This window comes from Halichoerus grypus, chromosome 2 (genome assembly GCF_964656455.1).
Source record: "Halichoerus grypus chromosome 2, mHalGry1.hap1.1, whole genome shotgun sequence".
Classification (NCBI taxonomy): domain Eukaryota; kingdom Metazoa; phylum Chordata; class Mammalia; order Carnivora; family Phocidae; genus Halichoerus; species Halichoerus grypus.
In genome coordinates this window covers 95,103,476-95,128,634 of record NC_135713.1, presented here as the reverse complement: position 1 = coordinate 95,128,634, position 25,159 = coordinate 95,103,476, and the positions used below count along the sequence as shown (strand labels likewise).

The window sequence follows — 25,159 nt, the reverse complement described above, 5'->3', positions numbered from 1 at the left end:
CCATATCCTGTATACAATTTATGCATTGAAAGTGTGTAATTCAAAGGTTTTTTGTATAGAGTTGTGTAGCCATCACCACAGTCAATTTCAGAACATTTTCCTTTTTTTTTTTTTTTTAAGATTTTATTTATTTATTTGAGAGAGAGAGAGCACGAGCGGGAGGGGCAGAGGGAGAGGGAAGAAACAGGGTCCCAGCTGAGCAGGGAGCCCAATTTAGGGTTCGATCCCAGGACCATGAGATCATGACCTGAGCCGAAGGCAGACGCTTAACCGACTGAGCCACTTGGGTGCACAGTTTCAGAACATTTTCATCACCATTAGAAGAAACATAATAGTCACTCCTCATTTCCTTTTAACTCCCACAGGCCTAGGCAACCACAGTCTACTTTTATCTTCTGTGGATTTGCCTGTTCTGTACATGTTCTGTAAATTGAATCCTATAACATGTAGTTGTTTTTACCTAGCTTTTTCACTTAGTATGTCTTCAAGATTCATTCATGTTGTAGCATATATCAGTACTTCATTTCTTTTTATTGCCAAATAATAATGCCAGTGTATGGATATACTACATTTTGTTTATCAGTTGGTTGTCATTTGAATTGTTTCCACTTTTTGGCTACTAAGAATAATGCTGTTGTGAACATTCATGTACAAGTTTGTATTTGAATGTATGTTTTTATTACTCTTGATATATACCTAAATATAGAATTGCTGGTCCTGTGGTAACTCTGTTTAACCTTTTGAGGAACTGCCATACCCTTCTAAAGCAGGTACACAGTTTTACATTCCCACCAGCAGTGTATTACTTATGAAATTATAAATTAAATGTCTGCAGTTCTTTATCCAATTAAATAGACATGTACTGGGTATATGCCATTATATGTGAGGCTCTCTGTTATATGTACTGAGTGATAAGCAAAAATGTCAACCAAGCAGTAATTGTGAGCCATATGGCAACTATCACATATGCAGTAACTTTGTGTAGTGTAATTGTTATGTAAACAAAGTACAAGGAGGGAATGATTAGTCCTGAGTATTGAAAATCTGGAAAACTTCTCTGAGAAGTTCACCTTCGGGGGCGCCTGGCTGGCTCAGTCAGTAGAGCATGCGACTCTTGATCTTGGGGGTTGTAAGTTTGAACCCCATGTTGGGTATAGAGATTATTTTAAAAAAATAGAATCTTTAAAAGGAAAAGTTCATCTTGAATGTTTGAAGTCACCTTTTGTATTAAGGATTTTTAATGATAAAGACCAATACTTTTAATAGGTGAAAAAATAATTTCAAATGTTTTAAATAGTATAATCTCAGCTATATTGTAAAGTAGAAAATGTAAGACACACTGAATTATTAACGGCAGTAGTAGGTGGAATTATAGGTGACTTTTTCTTCTGTAGCCTTCACATTTCTACCAGAGGCATTGTTACACTTTTGTATTCAGGAAAAAAGGTATTAAAAATAGTAAAATTTGGGGCACTTGGCTGGCTTAGTCAGTAGAACGTGCAGCTCCTGATCTCGGGGTCATGAGTTTGAGCCCCACATTAGGAGTAGAGCTTACTTAAAAAAAAAAAAAAAAAGATAAAATAATAAAAATTAAATTATTATAGACTTAAGTCTCGCATCCTATGATAGAAATTATCTGTGGTTTAAAAAAATATTATTCTTTATAATTACCTCGTTCTTTATTTTTTTTTTTTAAGTTTCATGCAGAAATTTATTTTGACCATGACTTACAAAGTTATGTCCTTGTGGATCAAGGTAGTCAAAATGGTACAATTGTTAATGGAAAACAGATTCTTCAGGTGAGTATATATATATTAATTACTTGCACATAAGTTTTAAAAAATGAACTGAAATTTTTATTCTGAAGGCTGTAGTTATTATACATATAATTTGTTTCAGATTACTATTCAAGCCCAAATGTATTACATGGAAGGGGATTCACAGAAAGGACTGAAAAAAGTATAGAATAAGTGGATACTTAACTCTTGAGTGTTATCTTCTAATTATGTATCTATGCTTTATTTTAGAAGTAAATGCATTTTAAAGCTATTCAAAGTAAAGGTTCTTACAGTAACTTAAAAGGCACTCCTTTTTTTGTGTTTTTTTAAAAATTGTTTTAATGGAAATTTTGCTAAAGTGGATACTCCTTGAAGACAGGGCCTATGTCTATCCAGTTAACTCTTTTATCACCAACATTTGGCAAGGTGCTTGGCACATAACATATGGAAGAAAGTAAATGGAAGGGAGTGGGGGAGGCCTTATTTTTAGTCTGTAAGAATAAAAAATGAAATAAAACTGAATTATCAGAAAAGAAGAGGAAAAAGGGGAAATATGCACTTAGCCCCTTAACACTTTATCTTTTTGACTGTGATGGTTATTCATTTTGGTAATAGATTGTTTGATGTTTGGGTTGGGTATTTCTCTAGGATTACGCACGGAGATGAGATTAGCGGGTTTTGATAATATAAAAGAAGTTGCTCAGTGCAGGTATCTTCTCCACTAGTTGAACATTGTATCATCCTCAAGTTGTGGAAATGTGTGCTGTGTGTGCATATGTGTGTCTATCTCATTGAGAACCATCCTAAATATTTTTTTGTTTTAATCAGACATTACTTACAGTAGATATAAAATAATCTTACATAACTCTCTTGGGTTTCTGTTTTGTAATTTTTTTCTTTAGCCTAAAACTAAATGTGACCCTTATGTACTTGAGCATGGTGATGAAGTGAAAATTGGAGAGACTGTACTGTCTTTTCACATCCACCCTGGCAGTGATACCTGTGACGGCTGTGAACCAGGACAGGTTCGAGCTCACCTTCGTCTTGATAAGAAAGATGAATCTTTTGGTATGTGAAACATATTGTTATATGTAGGCATGATAACTTTTCCATTTAATTCACTGGAGTGTTCTAAAAAAGTATCAGCTACCAGCTTCGTATTTAATTGATATAAAACTGTATTGAGATACATTTATATTTTAGTGAATATTATGTGAGATAAATATTATCACGTGAGACTAAGAAATGACATGTATTTGAAATTTGAAACCTAGGCTAGTCGCTTATGATTTTAGTTCATTTTTTTTAAGCTAGTAGATTATGATTTTAGTTGATTTTTCTGTGCAACAATTTAGTTGTGCTATTATAGCATTAGGTTGCTTTCTGACCCATAAGGTAATCATTAGCTATTTTTGCTAATAGAGTTTAGTAGACTTTGGAAGCGGCACAGCAGTGATAGCTAAATGTCCTTCAAAAGGGTAATTGTGACATAATTATAGTAAAGATTGGTTTCCTTTTGACTTCTGTTTATGGATATGAAAAAGTCATCCATGGTTAAACTCAGTCATATAATAATATATAAAATGATAGGCTGGGGTAATAAAAGTTATTCGTTGACATGTTTGCTTTCTTTCTTTTTTTTAATGATTTTACGTATTTGAGAGAGAGCGAGCTTGAGCAGGGGGAGGGGCAGAGGGAGAGGGAGAGGCAGACTCCCAGCTGAGCAGGGAGCCCAATGTAGGTCTTGATCCCAGGACTTGGGAATCATGACCTGAGCCGAAGGCAGATTCTAACTGAGCCACCCAGGCACCCCAATATGCTTGCTTTCCTACTTAGAGCTTCTGTTGCTATATCATCTGTATATATACACCATTATTTTCTATAATAACACTGTAAGAGGTTGCTATCTTATTTAAATCCACTCATCAGAGGCTTTCAAATTTTAAATAGATACTTTGAACCAGTAAGAAGTAATTTTTTTTACATCAAGTTTTTCCCCCAAATACCAACTATATGTGTTCATTGTTTATTTTTTGTTTTCTGATACTAGATTATGAAAATGAGTATGGTACATTACACAGCAATGTGAATCTTGGATTCAGTGATTTTTACATGCCTATAATACTTTGGAAAATTAACAGTATTTCTGCATTTGAAATTCTGTTATAATCATATCAAAAAATTAAGATGGTCAGTGTTCTTTTGTTATCTATAGTGTAGCATTCCTGTAGTCTTTGGGATTTGGTTTACTTTCCAAGTAGATTTATTTACCAAAATGCTGAAAGGACATCACCACAACCCAAGATTCCTTTATATTAATGTTTAGTTGAGCTTTTAGTTAATATGCAGATGGAATAGTATTAATTTTTTATTATTAAGTAACAATATTAATTTTGTGTAAAGTCTGTCAGACTTAGTATTTTTTTTTTAAACCAAACTCAACTTTTTCCTTTTAGTTGGTCCAACGCTAAGTAAGGAGGAAAAAGAGTTGGAAAGGAGAAAAGAATTAAAGAAAATACGAGTAAAATATGGTTTGCAGGTAAGGATGTTAAATATTGTTACGTTTATTATATTTATGCGTCTGGATTTGAGTAAAAATGTCTTTAGATATGCATAGTCCATTTTATATATAAAGATACAGTTATTTAGAATGATTTTGAGGTTTATGTAATTTGGTTACTGTTTACTTCAACAACTACTGAGGCTGGAGTAGAAAAATGATAATGATACCCAACATTCAAATAGCCATTTCTGGTTTTTAAAAAACTTGGATTAAGATGGTACCATTGAAGAACATTGTTGGGATACTGGTACTGCCTGATTTTAAGACTTCCTATAAGCCACGGTAATTAAGACAGTATAGTATTGGCATGAAGATGAATAGGTGAGGGGAACAGAATAATGAATTAAGAAATAGATTCACAGATAGATACATAGATGTATGTGGGGGTGTGTGTGTGTGGGGGTGTGTGTGTGTATGATTTTCAACAAAGGTGTGAAGGCAGTTTGGTGCAGAAAGGATGGTCTTTTTCAACAAATGTGCTGAAACACTTGGATAGCCATATGCAAAAGCAAACAAAAGAACTTTGATCTACACCTTGTAACATGTGTAAAAATGAACTCAGAATGGGTCATAAATATAAATTTAAAACTTTTTAAACTATGAAGTTTCTAGAAACAAACCTTTTTAAAAAAAAGTTAGGGAAAGGTTTTTTAAGTTACCTAACACCCAAAGCACAATCTGTAAAAGAGCAAATTAATAAATTGCACTTCCTCCAAAACTTCTGTTCTTCCAAGGACACTATTAAAAGAATGAAAAGATATGTGGCATCTGGGTGGCTCAGTTGGTTGAGCATCTGACTCTTGACCTCAGCTGAGGTCTTGATCTCAGGGTGGTGAGTTCAAGCCCCTCTTTGGGCTCCACATTGGGCATGGAGTCTACTTAAAAAAAAAGAGAGAGAATGAAAAGATAAGCCACAGACTCGGAAAAATATTTACAAATCCTTTATCTGATAAAAACCATAGATCTTGTATCTGGAATATATAACAAAATCCCAAAACTCAATAAGAAAATTTATTTTTATTTATTTATTCATTTTTTATTTTTCAAATTTTTATTTAAATTCTAGTTAACATACAGTGTAATATTAGTTTCAGGAATAGAATTTAGTGATTAATCACTTATGTATAACACCCAGTGATCATCATAACAAGTGCCCTCCTTAATACCCATCACTTATTTAGCCCATCCCCATCCTTCCATCAACCCTCCCTTTGTTCTGTATCGTTAGGAGTCTCATATGGTTTGCTTCCCGTCTCTTTTTTTCCTTCCCATATAGTCATCTGTTTTGCTTCTTAAATTCCACATATGATTGAAATCATGATACTTATATTTCGCTGACTGATTTCGCTTAGCATAATACTCTCATTCCATCCACGTCATTGCAAATGACAAGATTTCATTCTTTTTGATGGCTGAGTAATATTCCATTTTGTGTGTGTGTGTGTGTGTGTGTGTGTGTGTGTGTGTGTGTGTGTGTGTGTGTGTGTAGCACCTCTTCTTTATCCATTCACCAATTGATGGATATTTGGGCTCTTTCCATAGTTTGGCTATTGTTGATGATGCTGCTATAAACATTGGAGTGCATGTGCCCCTTTGAATCTGTATTTTTGTATCCTTTGGGTAAATACCTAGTAGTGCAATTGCTGGATCATCAGGTAGTTCTATTTTTAACTTTTTGAGGAATCTCCATACTGTTTTCCAGAGTGGCTGCACCAGTTTGCACTAACAGTGTAAGGGGGTTCCCCTTTCTCCACATCCTCGCTGACATCTGTTGTTTCCTGTGTTAATTTTAGCCATTCTGACAGGTGTGAGGTGGTATCTTGTTGTTTTGATTTGTATTTGCCTGATATTGAGTGATGTTGCATCTTTTCATGTGTGTTAGCCATCTGGATGTTTTCTTTGGAAAACATGTCTATTCATGTCTTCTGCCCATTAATAAGAAAATAATTTACAAATGAGCAAAAGAGGGGCACCTGGGTGGCTCAGTTGGTTAAGCGTCTGCCTTCTGCTCAGGTCATGATCCCAAGGTCCTGGGATTGAGCCCCACCTTGGGCTCCCTGCTTGGGGGGGAGCCTGCTTCTTCCTCTCCATCTGCCCCTCTCCCCTGCTTGTGCTTTCTCTCTCTCTCTCAAGTAAATAAATAAAATCTTTAAATTAAAAAAGATGAGCAAAAAAGGGGCACCTGGGTGGCTGAGTCGGTTAAGCGTCTGCCTTCAGCTCAGGTCATGATCCCAGGGTCCTGGGATTGAATCCCACATCAGGCTCCCTGCTCAGCAGTGAGCCTATTTCTCCTCTGCCCCTCCACCTGCTTGTGCTTGCTCGCTCTCTTCCTCTCTCTGAAATATATAAAATCTTAAAGAGATTTTGAGAGAGAGAGAGAATGAGCAAGGAGAAGGGGCAGAGGGAGAGAGAGAGAAGCAGACTCCCTGCTGAGCAGGGAGCCCAATGCAAGGCTCGATCCCAGGACCCTGGGATCATGAGTCCTGGGATCATGACCTGAGCCCAAGGCAGACACTTACCAACTGAAGCATCCAGGTGCCCCAATAAATAAAATCTTAAAAAAATAAATTAATAAAAATGAGCAAAAGATTTGAATAGACACTTGACCAATGCAGGTGTACAGGCGGCAGCTAAACACATGAAAAGTTGTCTACTATTACTGGGAAGTTGCAAATTAAAACCAGGTAAAAAGACTATCCACACCAAGTGTTGGTAGGCATGTGGAGAAGCTGGAGTTCTCATATACTGCTGGTGAGAATATAAAGTGGTGCGATTGCTTTGGAAAATAGTAGTTTCCTTAAAAGTTAAATGTATGCCTACCATGTGATTCAACGTTCTACTCCAAGGTATTTACCCAAGAGAAATGAAAGTATGTGTTCATACAAAGACTTATAAACAAATGTTCATGATTTTTTTTTCTTTCTTTTGAAAACCCTTTTTAAAAATTTTTATTTTTTATTACCAAAGTATAGTTGACATACAATGTTATATCACTTTCACATGGGAAGCATAGTGATTTGACAGTTATATCTGTTACATGATACCACAATAAGTGGAGTTACCATCTGTCACCATATAATGTTATTAAAATATTATTAACTATATTCCCTATGCTGTACTTTTCACCTCCGGGACTTAACTTATGACTGGAAATTTGTACCTCTTAAACCCCTTCACCTATTATGCCCATCCTCCCCTTCCCCACCCCTTTAGCAACCACCAGCTTGTTCTGTGTATTCATGAGTCTGTTGCTGGTTTTTGTTTGTTTTGTCTTTTAGATTCTATATATAAGTGAAATTATGTTGCATTTGTCATTCTCTTGACTTAATTTCACTTAGCATACTAACTTCTAGGTCCATCCATGTTGTCACAAAGGACATGATCTCATTTTTTATGGCTGAGTAATATTCCATTTTGTGGGGGGGGTGTGTGTGTGTGTGTACGCCACATCTTTATCCATTCATCTCTTGATGGACACGGGCTGCTTCCATATCACAGCTATTGTAAATAATGCTGCAGTAAATGTAGGGGTGCTTATATCTTTTCAAATTAGTGTTTTCATTTTCTTTGGGCAAATACACAGTAGTGGAATTTCTGGATCCTGTGGTATTTCCATTTTTAATTTTTTGAGGAACCTCCATCCTGTTTTCCACAGTAGTTGCATTAATTTACGTTCCAACCAACAGTGCACGAGGATTCCCTTTTCTCCACATTCTCACCAACACTTATTATTTCTTGTCTTTTGCATACTACCCATTCTTATCTGTGTGAAGTGGTATTTCATTGTGGTATTAGCAGCTTTTCTTCTAGTAACCAGAAATGGGAAAAGACTCATGTATCTATCATGAATGGATAAACAAATTATGGTATATCTATATGGTCAAATACTCTTCAGCAATAAAAAAACATGAGCTGTTGACACAGGCTGCTATATGGATGAATCTCAGTTATGCTGAGAGAAAGAAGCCAGACAACAAGCGTATGTACTGTATACGTACATCATAAAATTCTAGGAGCGCAAACTAACATATCATGACAGAAAGATTAGTGGTTGCCTGGCTATAAGAGAGAAAGGAGGTGAGGGAGGCTCTGTAGGGATGGATTACAAAGGATAAGGATACTTTTTTGTGGGAGATGGATATATTTATTATCTTGATTGTGGTGATGGTTTCATAGGTGTATACAAATCGCAAAAGTATCTAATTGTATACTTTATGTGTAATTTATTGTATGTTAATTATAGTTAATTATCACAATAACATTTTATTTTTTTATTTTTTTAAAGATTTTTTATTTATTTATTTGACAGAGAGAGTCACAGCGAGAGAGGGAACACAAGCAGGGGGAGTGGGAGAGGGAGAAGCAGGCTTTCCGCCAAGCAAGGAGCCCGATGCGGGGCTCAATCCCAGGACCCTGGGATCATGACCCGAGCCGAAGGCAGACGCCTAACGACTGAGCCACCCAGGCGCCCCATCACAATAACATTTTAAAAAAGCATTACCATTTAATCCTATCAGTAGACCAGGAAGGTAATTAGTATTCGTTTACATTTGAGAACCTAAGCTAAGGGTCACTCAGCTGTTAAATGACAGAATTAGATATGGAATCTAGGTCTTTTTTTTTTTAATATTTATTTATTAAGTTCTCTCTATACTAAATGTGAAGCTTGACCTCATGACCCCGGGATCAAGAGTTGCATGCTTCTCTGACTGAGCCAGCCAGATGACCCTGGAATCTAGGGCTTAAGTGGATTTGTCCAGTGGTTTTTAAACTTCATGAGGATGTGGGAAAAAATGCTGCCAGAATAACATATTTTTCTGCAAAATTGTGTTTTTTGTTGTTACTTTCATACTACAAGAAATTGTAATAGAAAAAATGTCGGGCTAATTTGGGAGGAAAATAGAAGATAATAAGGAAAGAATAAAATGTTTTCTCAAAAGTTTTAACTCTCTTGTCTTCTGGGGGAAAACCCATTAGGGTTGATGGTTCTCTATTTTTCTCCTCTGTTTAAAATCAGAATTAAGTAAAAATTTCTGTGGTACTTTCCTTGAATTGTATTAGCATTTCCTAGCATCTTTCAGGGAACATCGTAATTTATATAAAGATCAACAAGTTGTAACAAAGGGAAAGAAAAGCCTTCTCTGAAGCTAAATTGACTACCTCTTTTGTGCCACTGCTGTGTCTTGTGCATACTTTTTTAAAAATTTTTTTTTTAAAGATTTTTTTTATTTATTTGACAGACACAGCGAGAGAGGGAACACAAGCAGGGAGGGAGTGGGAGAGGGAGAAGCAGGCTTCCCGCGGAGCAGGGAGCCCGAAGCGGGGCTTGATCCCAGGACCCTGGGATCATGACCTGAGCCGAAGGCAGACGCTTAATGACTGAGCCACCCAGGGGCCCCTCTTGTGCATACTTTTATTGTTGAATCAGTCAGACAGTGGCATGCTGAAGATCAGATGTGTCTGCCTTCTGGGATTACAAGTTTCTTTGCATACCACACTTTTTATTCAGTAAATATTTCTTGAGTGGCTGACTAATAATATAAATGGAGCTATATTGAAGCAAAAAGCTATTATAATTGCCACGGCAAAAGAGTACCTGCTCTTTTCCATTTTTTAAACACTTTCTACATTTTTCCCTCCTACGGAATAACACCAAACTATTTTAGGTCTGTTGGAACTTTCAGTCCCTTAGAGAAAAGGAGAAGTCGATTTTTTGCCAAACCCAGGGGTTCTACATATTTCTTTGAATACTGGCAGTTCATGAGAATATGAGTACACAGTATTAAGTCAAAATGTACTATATTTTCACTCTATTCTCTTACGATTGCATATTACAATTCATATATGATTTAGATTATCTTCTATATGCAGTTTATGTTCTACAACTTGAAATAATATAAACATTTTAAAGGAGATAGAATGAAAATAGCATACTCTACATGATTGTCTTAATTTATATCATGGCCTCTTTTAATTTGTTGTTTTAATAGAGACTACATTGAACCGTGTTTGCCAAGTAAAGCAAATATACAGACAGTACATTTTTATGTATCAGTTTTGTTTTTTTCAATGAATATTTCATGTTTATAAAGAATACAGACTATGAAGATGAAAAGGCATTGAAGAATCCAAAGTACAAAGATAGAGCTGGAAAACGGAGGGAGCAGATTGGAAGTGAAGGGACTTTCCAAAGAGATGATGCTCCTGCATCTGTTCATTCGTGAGTACTAAGTTTTAATTGCTCGAAACATTCTTTGTATTGTAATCACATTCGTAGAGTAATATGACTTATAGGACTATGTATACTGGTAATTGGTCTTTAAAGGAATGGTTCTAACAAGATGGAAATATTGTCTCTATTTACATTTTCTTTCAATAATAGAATTCCATTCCCTAGAAGATTACTTAGCATATATGAAAGTACAAATACATATACAGACATACATGTACATAGCTAACATTCTAGCCACCCACTTGAGTGAACTTTTTTTTTTTTTTTTTTAGAGAGCACATGTGAGTTGGGGGAGGGAGGGGCAGAGGGCAAGGGAGGTAGAGAATCTCAAGCAGGCTCCATGCTCAGCGCAGAGCCCAATGCGGGGCTCGATCTCACAACCCTGAGATCATGACTTGAGCTGAAATCAAGAGCCGGACACTTAATCAACTGGGCCACCCAGGAGCCCTTGAGTGAACATATTTTTATATACTAGATACCTAAAAGTTTGGGCTAGTAAGAAATTAGTATGGACTGGGTTTTTTGGGGGGGGGGGGGGCTGGTATTTTTTATAATTATTTCAGTACTCACCTACGTTTGTTCTTGTTGACTCTGGAATACTATTTTTCTTACTTATTTTTCTTTCAGTTTTTTTCTTTTGGTAAAGTAGCACTGATAACAAGAAAAATGTAATTTTGTGGCCCATATGATATGACCATATTTCTGCATTTAATCATATATTAACTACATTTTTTTTCTCAGAATATAAATTCAGAGTTTAGTTAGAATTTAAATCTTTTGTGTAAGACTGACAACTAACCATAAACTTTGATTAAATGTATTTTATTAATTCTAAGATACACTACTTGGATAGAGTTTTAGTTACATATGACAGCAGTGTTTTCTCAATGGTACATAAAACAACAGTGCATCTTGCATCCATCAGCTTTGATGAAATACAGCATTATGAATTAGATATACTAAGCAACATGACAAGTTTTTTTAAAGTTTAATTTTTGATGTAATAGCTGGAAAATATGAAGATTGCATTAGAGTTAAATTAGAAGGCAGAAATAAAAAATGAAATACATTGGTCTGCCATTGCTTGGTTTATTGTTATTGAGGAGGTAATTTAACATATTTTGTAGAACTGAAAGTACAGTGTGATGGAACATAAAATCAAAATACCCTTAAACTAGCAGAACATAAAATCATAGAATAAAATGCAAATAGTGAATGAGAGTTTTTGTTTCATTTTACTTTTATTTTTCTATTGATGTACACTTACATACAGAAAAGTACACAAATATAAGTATTGCTATCAATAGTATATCGTAAGATTAACACATTATAGAGTATGCATTTCTTGGTCAAGAAATAGAAAATGATCAGTAACTCCCAGAAACCTACCCTCTCCTAGTGCCCCCTCTTGATCACTATTCCTGTTTTCTCCCTAAAGGCAACCACTTTCCTGACTTCCAGTAGGAACAGATTAATTTCACTTGTTTTTGAATTTTAAATAAATGGAATAATTTAGTATTTATTTTGTGTCTATATTTTTTTTGTCCAACATTATTTTGTTAGGTATATTTTATTTTCAGTGCTGTATAATCTCTTACATGATTATGCCACAATTTATATATTTTACCATTGATAGATCTCTGGATTATTTCCAATTTGTAGTTATTATTAAATTTGCTGCAGAAACATTCTTCTCCATTTTTTTGTGTGTGCACCATGTATGTGCTTTTCTGTTAAGTAGCATATATGGGACAATTTATGTATCTTAACTGTATTAGGTAGGTCAAACAGTTTTCTATAGTATTTGTACCAGTTACTTTTAATTTATTAGTTTATTAAAATGTGATCTACATGGCCTTTTCGAAATCAACTATCTTAATTTCCTTTAAAGTGAAATTACTGATAGCAACAAAGGTCGGAAGATGCTGGAGAAGATGGGTTGGAAAAAAGGAGAGGGCCTAGGGAAGGATGGTGGAGGAATGAAAATTCCGGTAAGACATGTGTTTTCTTTCATTCTTTATTCTTATAGCAGATGTATTTACTGTGTACCTACTGTGTACCTTAGTGCCAGGAGTGTAGTATGAAGCACAAATAGACATGATTACTGTCTTTGTGGCATTCGCAATTACCAAATATATATATATATATATATATATATATATATATATATATATATGCATTGTTTTGTGTGTTGTTTTTTTTTTTTAAGATTTATTCATTTATTTAAGAGAGAGAGCACAAGCAGGGAGAGGGACAGAGGGAGAGGAAGAGAGAGAATCTCAAGCAGACTCCCCGAGTGCAGAGCCCCATATGGGGGCTCGATCTCACGACCCTGAGGTCACAACCTGAGCTGAAATCAAGAGTCAGATGCTTAACCGACTGAGCCATCCAGGTGCCCCCACAGTGTTACTTTACAAACAGGCAGATCCTATATCTGTTTTAGATTTAAGAATCAGGTCATGTAACAAGCAGTAGAGGGAATAATGTCTGGAAGACAGTGCAGTGGTTAATTCTGCAGTCCCCATGGTTCATCAGAGGTTTAGATTATCTTTTACAAAAACCTTACAAAGTAACATGATTAGAGAACTTTTTTGATAATTACCTGGTACTTAAGGAAATGATGGATGAGTGTGAGGTTTAATGTGAATTTTCTTACTTATGAGGTACAATGAGAAGAACATGGGTTTTATAGTCAAACCTATAAAATAGAATTATTTTGTTAGAATAGGTGCTCTATCACTTACTAGTTGTGTGACTTAGGGCAGGTTTGGACTTCAGTTTTCATATGTAAAAATGGGTATTACAAGAACTGTTTTCTAAGGGGTATCATGAAGATAAGGCCCCTAGTATTGTGCCCAACATACAGTAGGCACTCAGTAACTGGTAGCTTTTAATAGTTTTCAAAATAATCAGAAGTCCTCCCCCTCATTTTATGAAAATAAACAATCAAGTTCTCTTCATGGCTTTTTTTTTTTTTTTAAGATTTGATTGATTGATTTTAGAGAGAGCGTGAGCGCGGAGCCTGATGCCAGGCTCGATCCCACAACCCTGAGGTCATGACCTGAGCCAAAACCAAGAGTGGGTTGCTAAACCAACTGAGCTACCCAGGCGCCCCTCTCTTTATGACTCTTAGTGTTTAATCTACTCTTTCACTTTCTTAGGCAAGGCTAGAGTAGCAGTAGGTTTAAGTATGTCCATTGCCTTTTCTTCTGCTTAGAGTGGGACAGCAGCCTTTGCAGCATCTCGGTGAAATTTGGTGGCCACTCTTTAAGGAGCACTCTGTTTTCTATACGGAGTCAGCTATAGTTACTGATAAGGAAGACAACGTAGAAGAATGACTTTAAGTTCTATGTATAATCGTGTGCATTCCTGCATGTATTTGATAGATTTGACAGGTTTTCTTTTGCATCAATCTTTGTAAATCAAAGAGTTAAAATACCAAGTTGGGTACAGCAAATTTCAATGTATTTAGACTCCATAGTAAGTCCTCTGCTTAACTTTTGGTAACAGATCCAGCTTCAGCTTCGGCGAACACATGCAGGCTTGGGGACAGGCAAACCATCCTCGATTGAAGATGTTCACCTTCTCCAAAACAAGAGCAAAAAGAACTGGGAGAAAGCACGAGAGAGGTTTGCTGAAAACTTCCCAGAAACTAAATCTCAAAAAGATGTGCCAGGAACCGTCCCTTGGGTCAAAGGGACCATAGAGTGAAGGTTAGTCATAGAACACAATTTGCGCTTTTTTTAAAAAAGAGTTTGGAAACTCTTATTTTATTGCAGAACTTTTCCTTCCAAAAGAGTCCATGGCATGAGGGAACTGTATCACAATTTACCCCCTCATGATTCAGAAATGTGTAATAAACTGTGGTTTGCAGCTTTTAAAAAAAACATTTTTTTAAAAACTAATAAATAGTAATTGAATTAGGTTATGCTGTGAGCAGACTAAAGTTCACAGGGCACGGCTGAGCTTATCAAACTTTGTTATTTTATCTTGTCATTTATAAGACCCATTTATGCAAAATTCATATAACCAGTAATGATTTAAATGTACGTTTGTCCTTGTCTTCATATATTCATTATTATAAGATATACAACAAGAAAAACATCAAAAGTTTATAAAAACAAGTCTGATTATATGCATCCTTGTTTATGTCCTTTAGAACTTAGATAAAAAATGTTGAGAACACAGGGATAGTGGTGCATAAATTTTATTCTTAAAATATTCTAAGTAATAGTATTGAAGAACTAAGGAACAGGTGATATGTTATAGAAAACTAGTCTTTCATTGTTTTCTTCTGTGAAGAATTTGTTGATTTGTACTATATATTAAGCATTTACATTTGGTTTGTTTTATAGCTGAAATATTTAGATATGAGCAATTGAGTACAGTATTGAAATATTCCATGTGCTGGTATTTATAGTTTTGATAAATCCCATTGCTGGCAATGGAGTTGTGCCAGAGAAATCTGATTTCTACTGCAAAAGGATTGCCTAGCCAAGGCCTCAAACACAAGATATTTATTGAAAATGTCTTCAAATGCAATAAAAACATTATAACATCAAAAAGAGTGATTCCTTGAACCAATGTTTTAAACAGATAGGTCTGCTTTGAACTCAGGACCAGCCAGAATTTTCCTCTTTAAATTGGCAGAGCAGGAACAACAGGATAACTTGAAGTATCGGAGAGAACTGCAGTGCAGCTTTCCGAGTGCAGATGTCACTGCTCTGCCGGCTATCACTGTTCTTTTCCTTTCTGTTCAACTTTTCTCTCAGCTTTTTGCTGGGAAATTATGCTGGAACTAGCTATTTTCTGGCAGTGAATGTAAGCTATAGCTCCCTCATCTACTATAAAGAAATGTCTTCAAGATTTAGAAATGGGAAAAGAAAATTCTGAAAAAAATTATACAATGGGGAAGATAATTCAGAAAGAAAGGCTACTTGATGGAATTTCTGCTCTGAATGGAACAGAGTACTTAAGAAGAAAAGGGGGTGGTGGGGAAAGAAAAATAAATAAATTACTAAAGATGAGACATATGACCAAACAAATTGTCAAGACCCTCTAGGTCTAAGCTGGGACTATCAGAGGTCCTGTAACTCCAAATCTGCAAAAAGTAATTTTCTGTATCCTTCATAGCCACCTACACGCCCTGACACTTACATATGTACATTAAACTTGAAGGCAACAGGAGTGTTCTGCATTCTTTTTTCTAAAATAGAAAAAAATTACTCATTTAAATGTGGTTCTGGTACTGGTTCCCTGTATATAGGTGGCCCAAATTAGAATTGTGGTAGATTTCACTCACTGAGTAAAGTATACAACTGTGTATATAATATTTCCCATTTTTATTATTAGATTGTGGAAGACTTTTTTCATTGCTTTCTTTTGTTAAGAAAATGGAGACTTGAAAATGGTGATAAAAATTGAAATATGTGTGATATTTGCGTTATTAAAACCCTTTGCAGATCTAAAGTCTCAGGGCTATACTATTGGTGGTTAAAGGACTGAATAATGTCTGGGTCTATTTCCATTTGTGAAATAATAATATTTATCTTTCATGTCTTTTGAATAGAAAATGAGAAAATGTATATAAAAGTACTTTGTAAACTGTAAAAGTAGTACGGAGATGTGAGCTTCTATTTGTTTAGAAGCAAAGATGTGAATTATGTACAATTTGGATTACATATAAAATTGTTTTGTGTCTCATATTTTAAATTATTTATTCACACAGTATAAATTTATTGTAGTAGTCTTTAAGGGTTTATTTTTTTATTTTTTAAAGATTTTATTTATTTATTTGAGAGAGAGAGAGAGACAGAGCATGAGCAAGGTGGAGGAGGGAGAGGGAGAAGCAGAATCCCTGCTGAGCAGGGAGCCCGATGTGGGGCTTGATCCCAGGATCCTGAGATCATGACCTGAGCTGAAGGCAGACGCTTAACCGACTGAGCCACCCAGGCGCCCCCCCGCCTTTTTTTAAAGATTTTATTTATTTATTTGAAATAGAGACAGAGCATGAGCGCGGGGGGGAGGGGGTGGTGATGAGGGAGAGGGAGAAGCCCCTAGGGTTTATTTTAAGTGGAGCTACAGGTTGCTGAATTTTGAGAAATCTAACATCTTTCATTTTTGCCAGAACATGAGAAGCTGACAAAATTTGAGAATGGAAGAAACCATAAATGTTAGAGTAAACTAACAAATTATTTTCTAGAATTAAACAGCGAGGTAGCACATTTTTCAAAAAGGATTTTTCCCCCTGCTTTTATTTTTATTTTTACTTTTTTTTAAAGCTTTTATTTATTGATTTGAGAGAAAGCACAAGTGGGGTGAGGGGCAGAGGGAAAGGAGGAGGGAGAAGCAGACTCCCTGCTGAGCCTGAAGCCCGACACGGGGTCTACCCCAGGACCCAAAGATCATGACCCAGGCCAAAGTCAGATGCCCAATCGACTGAACCACCCAGCCCCCCCACCCCCCCAGCTTTTAAAAGTTTTTATTTCTGATGTTTCATTTTTATTCTTATGAAATTTAATGGCTCACCCAAATCAGATACCTTCCAACTTCTTGTGTAAAAGATTATGTCTTAATTTGGCACATTTTCCAAGAACACGCAAAAGAAGATAGAAATCTCAAATAAGGGAAAGCAAGAGGTGTCAGAGATTGTGTAGAAAGGCCATCCCGTCAAGTTGCAGGACAGAGGGATGTGCTTGGCAGGGAGCCAGTAAGGCGTTTCTGGACTCAAGACCTAAAGGTGTTCGCAGTGTTTCCCCATCATCTTGTGTTAAGCATGCTTCTTATTTTTGCAGAGCATCACTTACATCTCTGCTCTGAATCTTTAATCTGAAACACTTTATTTTACTTTTTCAGACTTTAAAATGAAAATATGTACATTTGGGTTCTTTAAAATGAGTTAGTGTTTATGTGTGTGTCTATGTGTATCGGAGCCCAGGCTTGCTCTCTGCCTTTCTGTTTTACTAATTTTGGCGTTGGGTTATGGCCTTATAGTTGCAGATGACTTAGAACTCCTCTGTCATATTCATGTCCAAAACAGGAAGAAAGGGAAAAGAGAGCAGTATTTGTGTTCTGTTTTACCAGGAAGATAAAAGTTTACTCACAAGCTCTCAGAGCAAACTTCTCCTTAGGGTCATTAACCAGAATCTGATAACATGACTACCCATAGTTGCAAGGGAAGTTGAAAAGGTGGGCAACAGGATGGTCTCACTTTGGCTTAAGCCAATCATGAACCATCACCTGGGGCTGAACATGTTGCTGTTGAAACAAAATCAGAGTTCAGTTATAAGGTTTATTGAATGGACAGGTAACAGGGTGCCAGATAACCCAACTATCCATCAGTGGGAATTCTGTGGGGTTGGTTAAATTGTTTTGCAGTCCTACTATGTAATACTTTGAAGCCATTCAAATGCGTAAGTTAGAATTATCTATACCCTGATAAAGAATATTCTCACTACATTACTGACTTGAAAAAGCAGATTGTAGAAAGGTATGTATAGCCTGATCTCATTTTTAAAAAAATATAAGGGTACACGTCAAATTGTTAATACTAATTGCCAAAGAAGTGAGCAGACTTTCACATTTTATTATTTCTGTATGTGACTTTTTTTTTTTTTTAAAGATTTTATTTATTTATTTGACAGAGACACAGCGAGAGAGGGAACACAAGCAGGGGGAGTGAGGAGAGGGAGAAGCAGGCTTCCCGCCGAGCAGGGAGCCCGATGTGGGGCTCGATCCCAGAAACTTGGGATCATGACCTGAGCCAAAGGCAGACGCTTAACAACTGAGCCACCCAGGCGCCCCATCTGTATGTGACCTTTAAGCAGGTATAATTGTGCACTTACCTATGGGTACTCATACACATTTATAATAGGTAAGAATACAACACTTGGAAGTGGAGAGGCCTTCAGGGCTCAACCCCAGGCATTTTCCTCACTCTTGTGTGCCACATTTCATTTACCATTTATATACCCATGACTTCAGGTTGTCTTAGCTAGGATACATCTCCAACTCAGTCACCTTAAATGCAATGTTTAAGACTGAATCCATAGTCTTCTCCACACCTGGTCTTTTCCAGTTTGTTCTCTCGGCTGGGAGCACCACCTATCCAGTTGTGTAAGCTAGAATCAAGGAGTCAGCCTCTATTTCATACACTCACCCTCCGTCCCCTCCACCAGTTTCCCATATAGTAAATCAGTTCTCTGTCAACACCCACCTGGACTGTGCTACTAACTTCCCAGCTGGTCTCCCTGCAGTCACCCTGTCCTCCCTCCCGTGCATCCTCCACACTGCAGACACAGTGTCTTCACAGCTCCTCTTTCAGCATCTCCTGTTTAAATCCTCTTGTGCACAGCTTCCCATTACTCTGAGGACAGAAAACAAACTCCTGGCCCATAACACCCTACCTGGTCTAGCCACTGCCAGCTTTTGCCGTCCTGTGTTACATCATCCCCGCTTGCTGCCAGGCTGGCCTTTTTTTCAGTTCCTCAAACATACCACACCCTCTCTTACTCTAGGGCCACTGATCTTCTGTTAAGTCTGCATTGCTCTTCCTGTACCCTTTTACCTAGGTAACTCTGACATTTAGATCTCTGCTAATTGATTCTCTTCAGGGATGTGTCCCTTGTCCCCTAGACAGACTGATTGCCTTTGATAAGTGTTCTTGGAAATCCATATTTGTTCCATTTAGATTATTTACTTTGGGTCACAGATATTAATGTGATTAGTGTAGCATTTGTCTGTCTAGATTCTTAAGTGCCATGTGGGCAAGACCTTGGTTTTTCTCTCAACTGTACTCCCAGTGCCGAGCACCGTGACTGGCTTATAGCTTACAGGCAAGCAGTGGAATAGCAAGGTGGGTTTGGGGAATTGCAAGTGGCTTGATACAGATGGGGTTTTGTGTGACTGAGGAAACGTGGAAGGAACTGAGGCTACACAGAGGGTGTGAAGCAATGGCTTTCAAACCATTTTGACCATGATCCGTGTTAAGAAATACAGTTTATATCATGGCTCAGAACATAAGTGGGTTGTGTGTACATTTATAACAGGTTTTATTTTTTTTAAGATTTTATTTATTATTAGAGAGTGGGAGGAGGAGCAGAGGGAGGGGGACAAGAGACTCCACGCTCAGCATGGAGCCCAACGTGGGGTTCAGTCCCAGGACCCTGAGATCATGACCTGAGCCGAAACCAAGAGTCAGTCGCTTAATGGACTGAGCACCCCTGTAACAGGTTTTATATACCAATACTTAGCTGTTAGTTCACATAATGTACTCTTTATTTTTTTCCAAATCACTGATTCCAACCACTAAATTGATTTCATAATCCACTGATGGGTTGTGTCCTACAATTAGAAACACCCAGACTTAAAGCTTGGTTTTCAAATGGTTTGACAGAACCTATGGCTTTGCCTTAGAGGAGCTGCAGCGTGTGTGCGTGTGTGTGTGTGTGTGTGTGTGTGTGTGTGTGTGTGAATGAGTGAATGAGTGATGAGGCTGGGCAGGGGTTAGGATGCCAAACGTGACTCCAGTTCTCACGCTATTACCAGAATTGGTCTACATTAATTTGGCTTCCAGATAGGTGTCATAGAAAGAGTTTCACTGCTTAGAGAGGAGCTGGTGGGGAGGGGAACTGAACCACGTACCTAGCTATAATACTGTGTTCAGAAATTTGGACTGGGGCTCCTGGTTGGCTCAGTCTGTAGAGCATATAACTCTTGGTCTCGGGGTTGTGAGTTCAAGCCCTACATTGGGTGTGGAGCCTACTTTAGAAAAATAATAATAAAAAAAGAAATTTGGATTTTTCTCTCTTCCACAGTGAGGAATTCCTGAAGGATTTTAAGCAGCGAAGTGTTCTCAGTAGATTGCTTTATAGCAAAATAACTGGCTGATTGAAGAGGGGCAGAGTGGAGGCTAACAGACCTCCTGGAGGGCTTTTTCCATCTATCAAATACTTACTGAGCACCCATCAGGAGCTGTGCAGACCTGTGAAGGCAGGGATCTTTTTGGTCTTACTCACTGTTGTATCTTCAGTACCTGTCACAGCGCTCAATGTTTAGGAGCATGTGTTGGTTGGATGGATGGAACACACATTTGTGGCATATCAGACACTCTGCTAAGCACTTAACATACATTATCTTCTTTATTCCTGCCGGTATTTTATGAATTAGAAAATTGAGGTTTGGAGAGGTTTTTCTTTTGCTCAAAATCAAAAAGTCTCTGTGGCACAGTGGCAGGGCTGGGGTTTAAATCTTGATTCTTTTCATCCCAGTGCACAGAGCACAGGCTAAGGAGTCTGGCTGATTTGGATTTGCCTCCTGAGCTGAGCGATGTTTAAAAATTTATTTAAACCTTCGTACTTTACTGTCTTCATGCAGCTATTGGGAAGTTTTGTTTTGTTTTGTTTAAGATTTTATTTATTTGAGAGAGAGAGACACAGCGAGAGCGGGAACACAAGCAAGGGGAGCAGCAGAGGGAGAGGGAGAAGCAGGCCTCCCGCAGAGCAGGGAGCCCAACGCCGGACTCGATCCCAGCACTCTGGGATCATGACCCGAGCCGAAGGCAGACGCTTAACGACTGAGCCACCCAGGCGCCCCTATTGGGAATTTTAAATGAGATAAGGCCTATGTGGTACTGAACAGTGTCCGGTGCATAATAAGCCTTCAAATATTAGCAGTTATTAGTGTTATTATGCCATGCTACCAATAGCAAGGGCACAGTTGTAGGAGGAGCATCCTGGAGTGGGTATGGTGATTATTGAAGTCAGAGGAAAGGTGAAGGGTGGGGTGAGTAAGTGGATGCATCATCTTCATTCCTTCAGGTGATGATAGGAGGTACACTTAAACGAGTACTGCAGAATGAGCAGGAGACTAGTAGATGATAGTGAGAAAGGGTAGAAGGGTCTTGTTAGGTGACCCTTTTGAGGTCCTACTCAAAGAAGGGGTGGATTCTGCATGGAATGAAGCCATCTGGAGAAGGTGATAGGGACATCCAACAGGCCCACCCTGGCTCTCAGTACACTGTAGGAGCAGGAGAACTATAGGGAGAACTGCAAAAGGGACTAGATTTCAGATGGTAAAATCTTCGAACAGCATGCATTCATTCAGCAGATAGCCTTGAGGAACTTAAAGTCCAGGCACCATGCTAGGCACTCGGGATACAGTAATAAATGGGACAAGACTCCCTGTCATCTTACATGTATTTTTAGATAGTATTTGTAGAATGTAAAGGCCAAGTAGTCACATGAAGGCCTTGATAGTTCAGAGTATTAATCCAAAGCAGTTTCTGTTCATTTCAAAGTTTTTGCAAAAGCCAAAGCTCTTGGGGTGGAGGGGAAAGGAGCAGTTTGTGTTTTTCAAATGTTTTCAAGTCTTCCCCTAAACCAGAATTTTTAGGAGAATCTTATAAACTCTGCCCTCAGAAAATGTTTCTTCCGGGTTTTGGATGTATAGACAAGAGTAAAACCTTACTGAGGCTGCAGCCCCTCATTCAGTTATGTGTCTCCTCTAGTTACCTGGGCACAGTAGTGACTCTGCCAGCTCAAACCCTGGGTTTTTTGGGTCTGAGTCTGAACAACAGATCACTGAAGTACCAAAAAAAAAAAAAGAAAGAAAGAAAGGAAAAGCAACATGAATCATGTCATTGGAAATTGGAGTTGATGGAGAACATGTAAATCAGAAAGTCCCTGGAGGAAGTTAATGTGAATGGAGGCAAATGACTTCCTCCTGCTTGAGTAAGAATGACTTTTCAGAAATTCTTCAACAAAAAGCTAATTTTCTTCATCTGTGTTCAGATGCCATGGTATTTCATTGTCCAAAAAGCAAGAGAGGGAGAAGTTGGTAAAATATTGTTAAATGTATTTAAACATGTGAGTGTGTTACTTAGCCTTCAGTTACTAGTGGACTGCAGAGGCCAGGAAGGTTGCCAGCTCCTTCATCTGATCATTACTTATCTTGACCAAAGGCCCAGGAGAATATATACTGAAATAATAAAGCTTTCATTAGCATTAATGCTTTTCCTTAAAGCCTTTATTTTAATACTATGAAATCAGATTTCAGAGAATGTCATAATTAAAATTTTCATAAAAAGAAACATTTAATACTATTTAAGTATGTAATGACTCCCAGTGCTATCTGAATTAATTCACATCATAAACCCACTAAAGTGGACTTTAATGTCTACTAGGACCATGTTGCCTTTACTTAACCTTCATATATAACACTATCAAGGCCAATTTATGAGCCACACAAAAATAATTATTGCTTTATTATAATCACACCTTATTAACCAGAAATGTTTAATCTGGTTCTACCATATTTACCAGTCTGGGCTCTGAATAACTGGCAGCTCTTTTCAAAAATCAGAATTTTCCTGGAAATACGAGTATTTGCCAACTTAAGGATGCTTTTAAGAAGGAAGTTTTTAAGACTCTGAGAGTTACTCTGGAAGAGGAGTTCCAGAGACATTCTAAGCATAGAAGCATTTTTGGAATAACTAGTCTTTCAAGGTAACTACTTGAAGGGAAAAGTACTTAGATGGATAGGGTTTGATATATTTACTTGTAATTTTGGTCAAACTACTTTATAGTCACAAGTCATAACGAGTTCTGACTGGATTGGCTCATTTGAGAACTCAGGTATCTATCATGAAGGAAAATGACTTGGCAAACCTATGTGGCTTGTGAGCACCTGCTCTCAGCATTCATCCCAGGGAACTTGCTCTTTCTGAGATCCTTTGGCTTGATTTTGAGCTTCTATTCAGATAAGTAAGAGAGAAAGAAAGAAGTCATAGTTACTGAGTTTAAACTATATGTCAGAATTTACCCAAATATCTTAATCATTGTAACAACCCTGTAAGGTATATATTATCCCCATTTTACTGATGAGGAAACTGGGTTTCAGAGAGGTTAAGGTGGTTGCCAAGGTGACATGTAACATACATGTTTGGAAGCTTAGATTTTTAAAAAAATATTTCAACATGTTTATTAATCGTAGTATTTGAGTATTGTCTTTTTGGGGGGAAGATTAAATTTTAATTCATATCTGACTCCAAAGGCTTGACAACTCAAACATCACCACCTTCCTAGTCAATCAGATCCTAGTTAGTGCACAGATATTTAAATGTTTAGTTCTCTACACTGTGGAGGCCTCTGATTTTCCCCCAGAGGCATCCTTCACACCCACCTTGCAGGGATCTGTCTCAGAAAAGTCTGTGAGCACTCCCTGCACTAGGCAGATTTATAAGGAGGGGTGGGGGAGATTAGGACCCCCATTAAAGTATTGATTTCTGGGGAATAGGGGCTCCCCATCAAGCACTTTGCCTTTCTCACATACCTCCAAACCTAAGCCAGGCAGGATACTGCTGTGTGGTAAGCAGATAATAGATCCCCCACCCTTGCCCCCCCAGCAAATGTCTATATCCTAATCCCTGGAAACTACCAATATGTTACCTGGGAGGGAAGAATTAAAGTTGCAGATAGAATTAGGTTGCTAACCAACTGACCATAAAATAAGAAGGGTCCATTTAATGTGGATGAGGGTAGCAGAGTGATGCAATGTGAGAAAGAATGGCCCTTGCTGACCTTGACAGAAGGGGCCACAAGCCAAGGAATGTGGGCAGCCTCTAGAAGCTGGAAAAGGCAAAAAAAAAAAAAAATCTAGAGCCTCTAGAAAGGAACATAGCTCTGCTGACACTGAGTTCAATTTCAGACTTCTGACCTGCAGAATTGTAAGATAATAAACTTGTGTTGTTTTTAGGACTGGGTTTGTGGTAATTTGTTACATATGCAATAGCAAACTAATACAATGGCCAACCTCACTTCCTTAAAAGTCTGGCTTACCCCCAACACCAGAGCTTGTGGGTGGAAAGCAGCCAACATCAACCCAAGTGTCAGTAGGCACTCCAGCCAGGATAGCACTGGTCAAGAGGTGGACCAGAAGGGAGGCTTGGGAGGAAGTGCAACTTTTTGGCCCCAGGTATGACCGGGATCCATGGATTGAGTTCCAGCCTCCAATCTGCTGTTGTCTTTCAGCAGGTCACTTCACCTTGTTGAAGTGTATGGCCTCATTTGTAAAATATGGAAAATTATACTTGCCCTGCCTGCAGGGTGTCATGAGGACAAAAGAGTGGGTACAACAGAGCATACTCATAATTGCTGCACACATCTTCTGTTCTAGGGAGTGAATGATAGAGTTAGTACTTCACTACTATGGAAGAACTTTGATACACTCCTATTATTTTTGAGAATAAGCATGTCACTGTCAACATTTACTTCTAAATTTGCAGTGACCCAAGAAAATCAATTAAACCAAACAACTCATTGACTCAAAGGCAGTTGATGTTAAACTGTATTTCATGTAATCATACCATGTTGGAGCCAAAGAGGATCTTAATGATCACCTCATCCATTTTGCAGACAAGCAGATTTAGGTTGTAGAAAGGTAAGAAGTTCAAACCTTTAGAACTAGAATTCCCTATTGAGTGGCAGCAAAACAAAAGTCCAGTCTTTATGAATCCCTTCTAAGATGTTAAAGACATGGACAGCTATTTAAAATAGAAAACCCAAACCAGTTCTTCCCTCTCCAGCTCCA

The 25,159-nt window shown here is 37.6% G+C and overlaps 1 protein-coding gene across 1 annotated transcript in view; it reads left to right on the top strand.

Annotated features, from left to right (window-relative positions):
* The window catches only part of AGGF1 (angiogenic factor with G-patch and FHA domains 1), a 53,929-nt gene that overhangs the window by 19,440 nt on the left and 9,330 nt on the right, over positions 1-25,159 (top strand). The window contains exons 9-14 of the mRNA XM_036090144.2: positions 1,698-1,799; positions 2,681-2,846; positions 4,235-4,317; positions 10,434-10,561; positions 12,465-12,564; positions 14,084-14,286. Of these exons, the coding sequence (XP_035946037.1) occupies positions 1,698-1,799; positions 2,681-2,846; positions 4,235-4,317; positions 10,434-10,561; positions 12,465-12,564; positions 14,084-14,284 (780 nt within the window). The 3' untranslated portion in view covers positions 14,285-14,286. The remainder of the gene's footprint in view (positions 1-1,697; positions 1,800-2,680; positions 2,847-4,234; positions 4,318-10,433; positions 10,562-12,464; positions 12,565-14,083; positions 14,287-25,159) is intronic.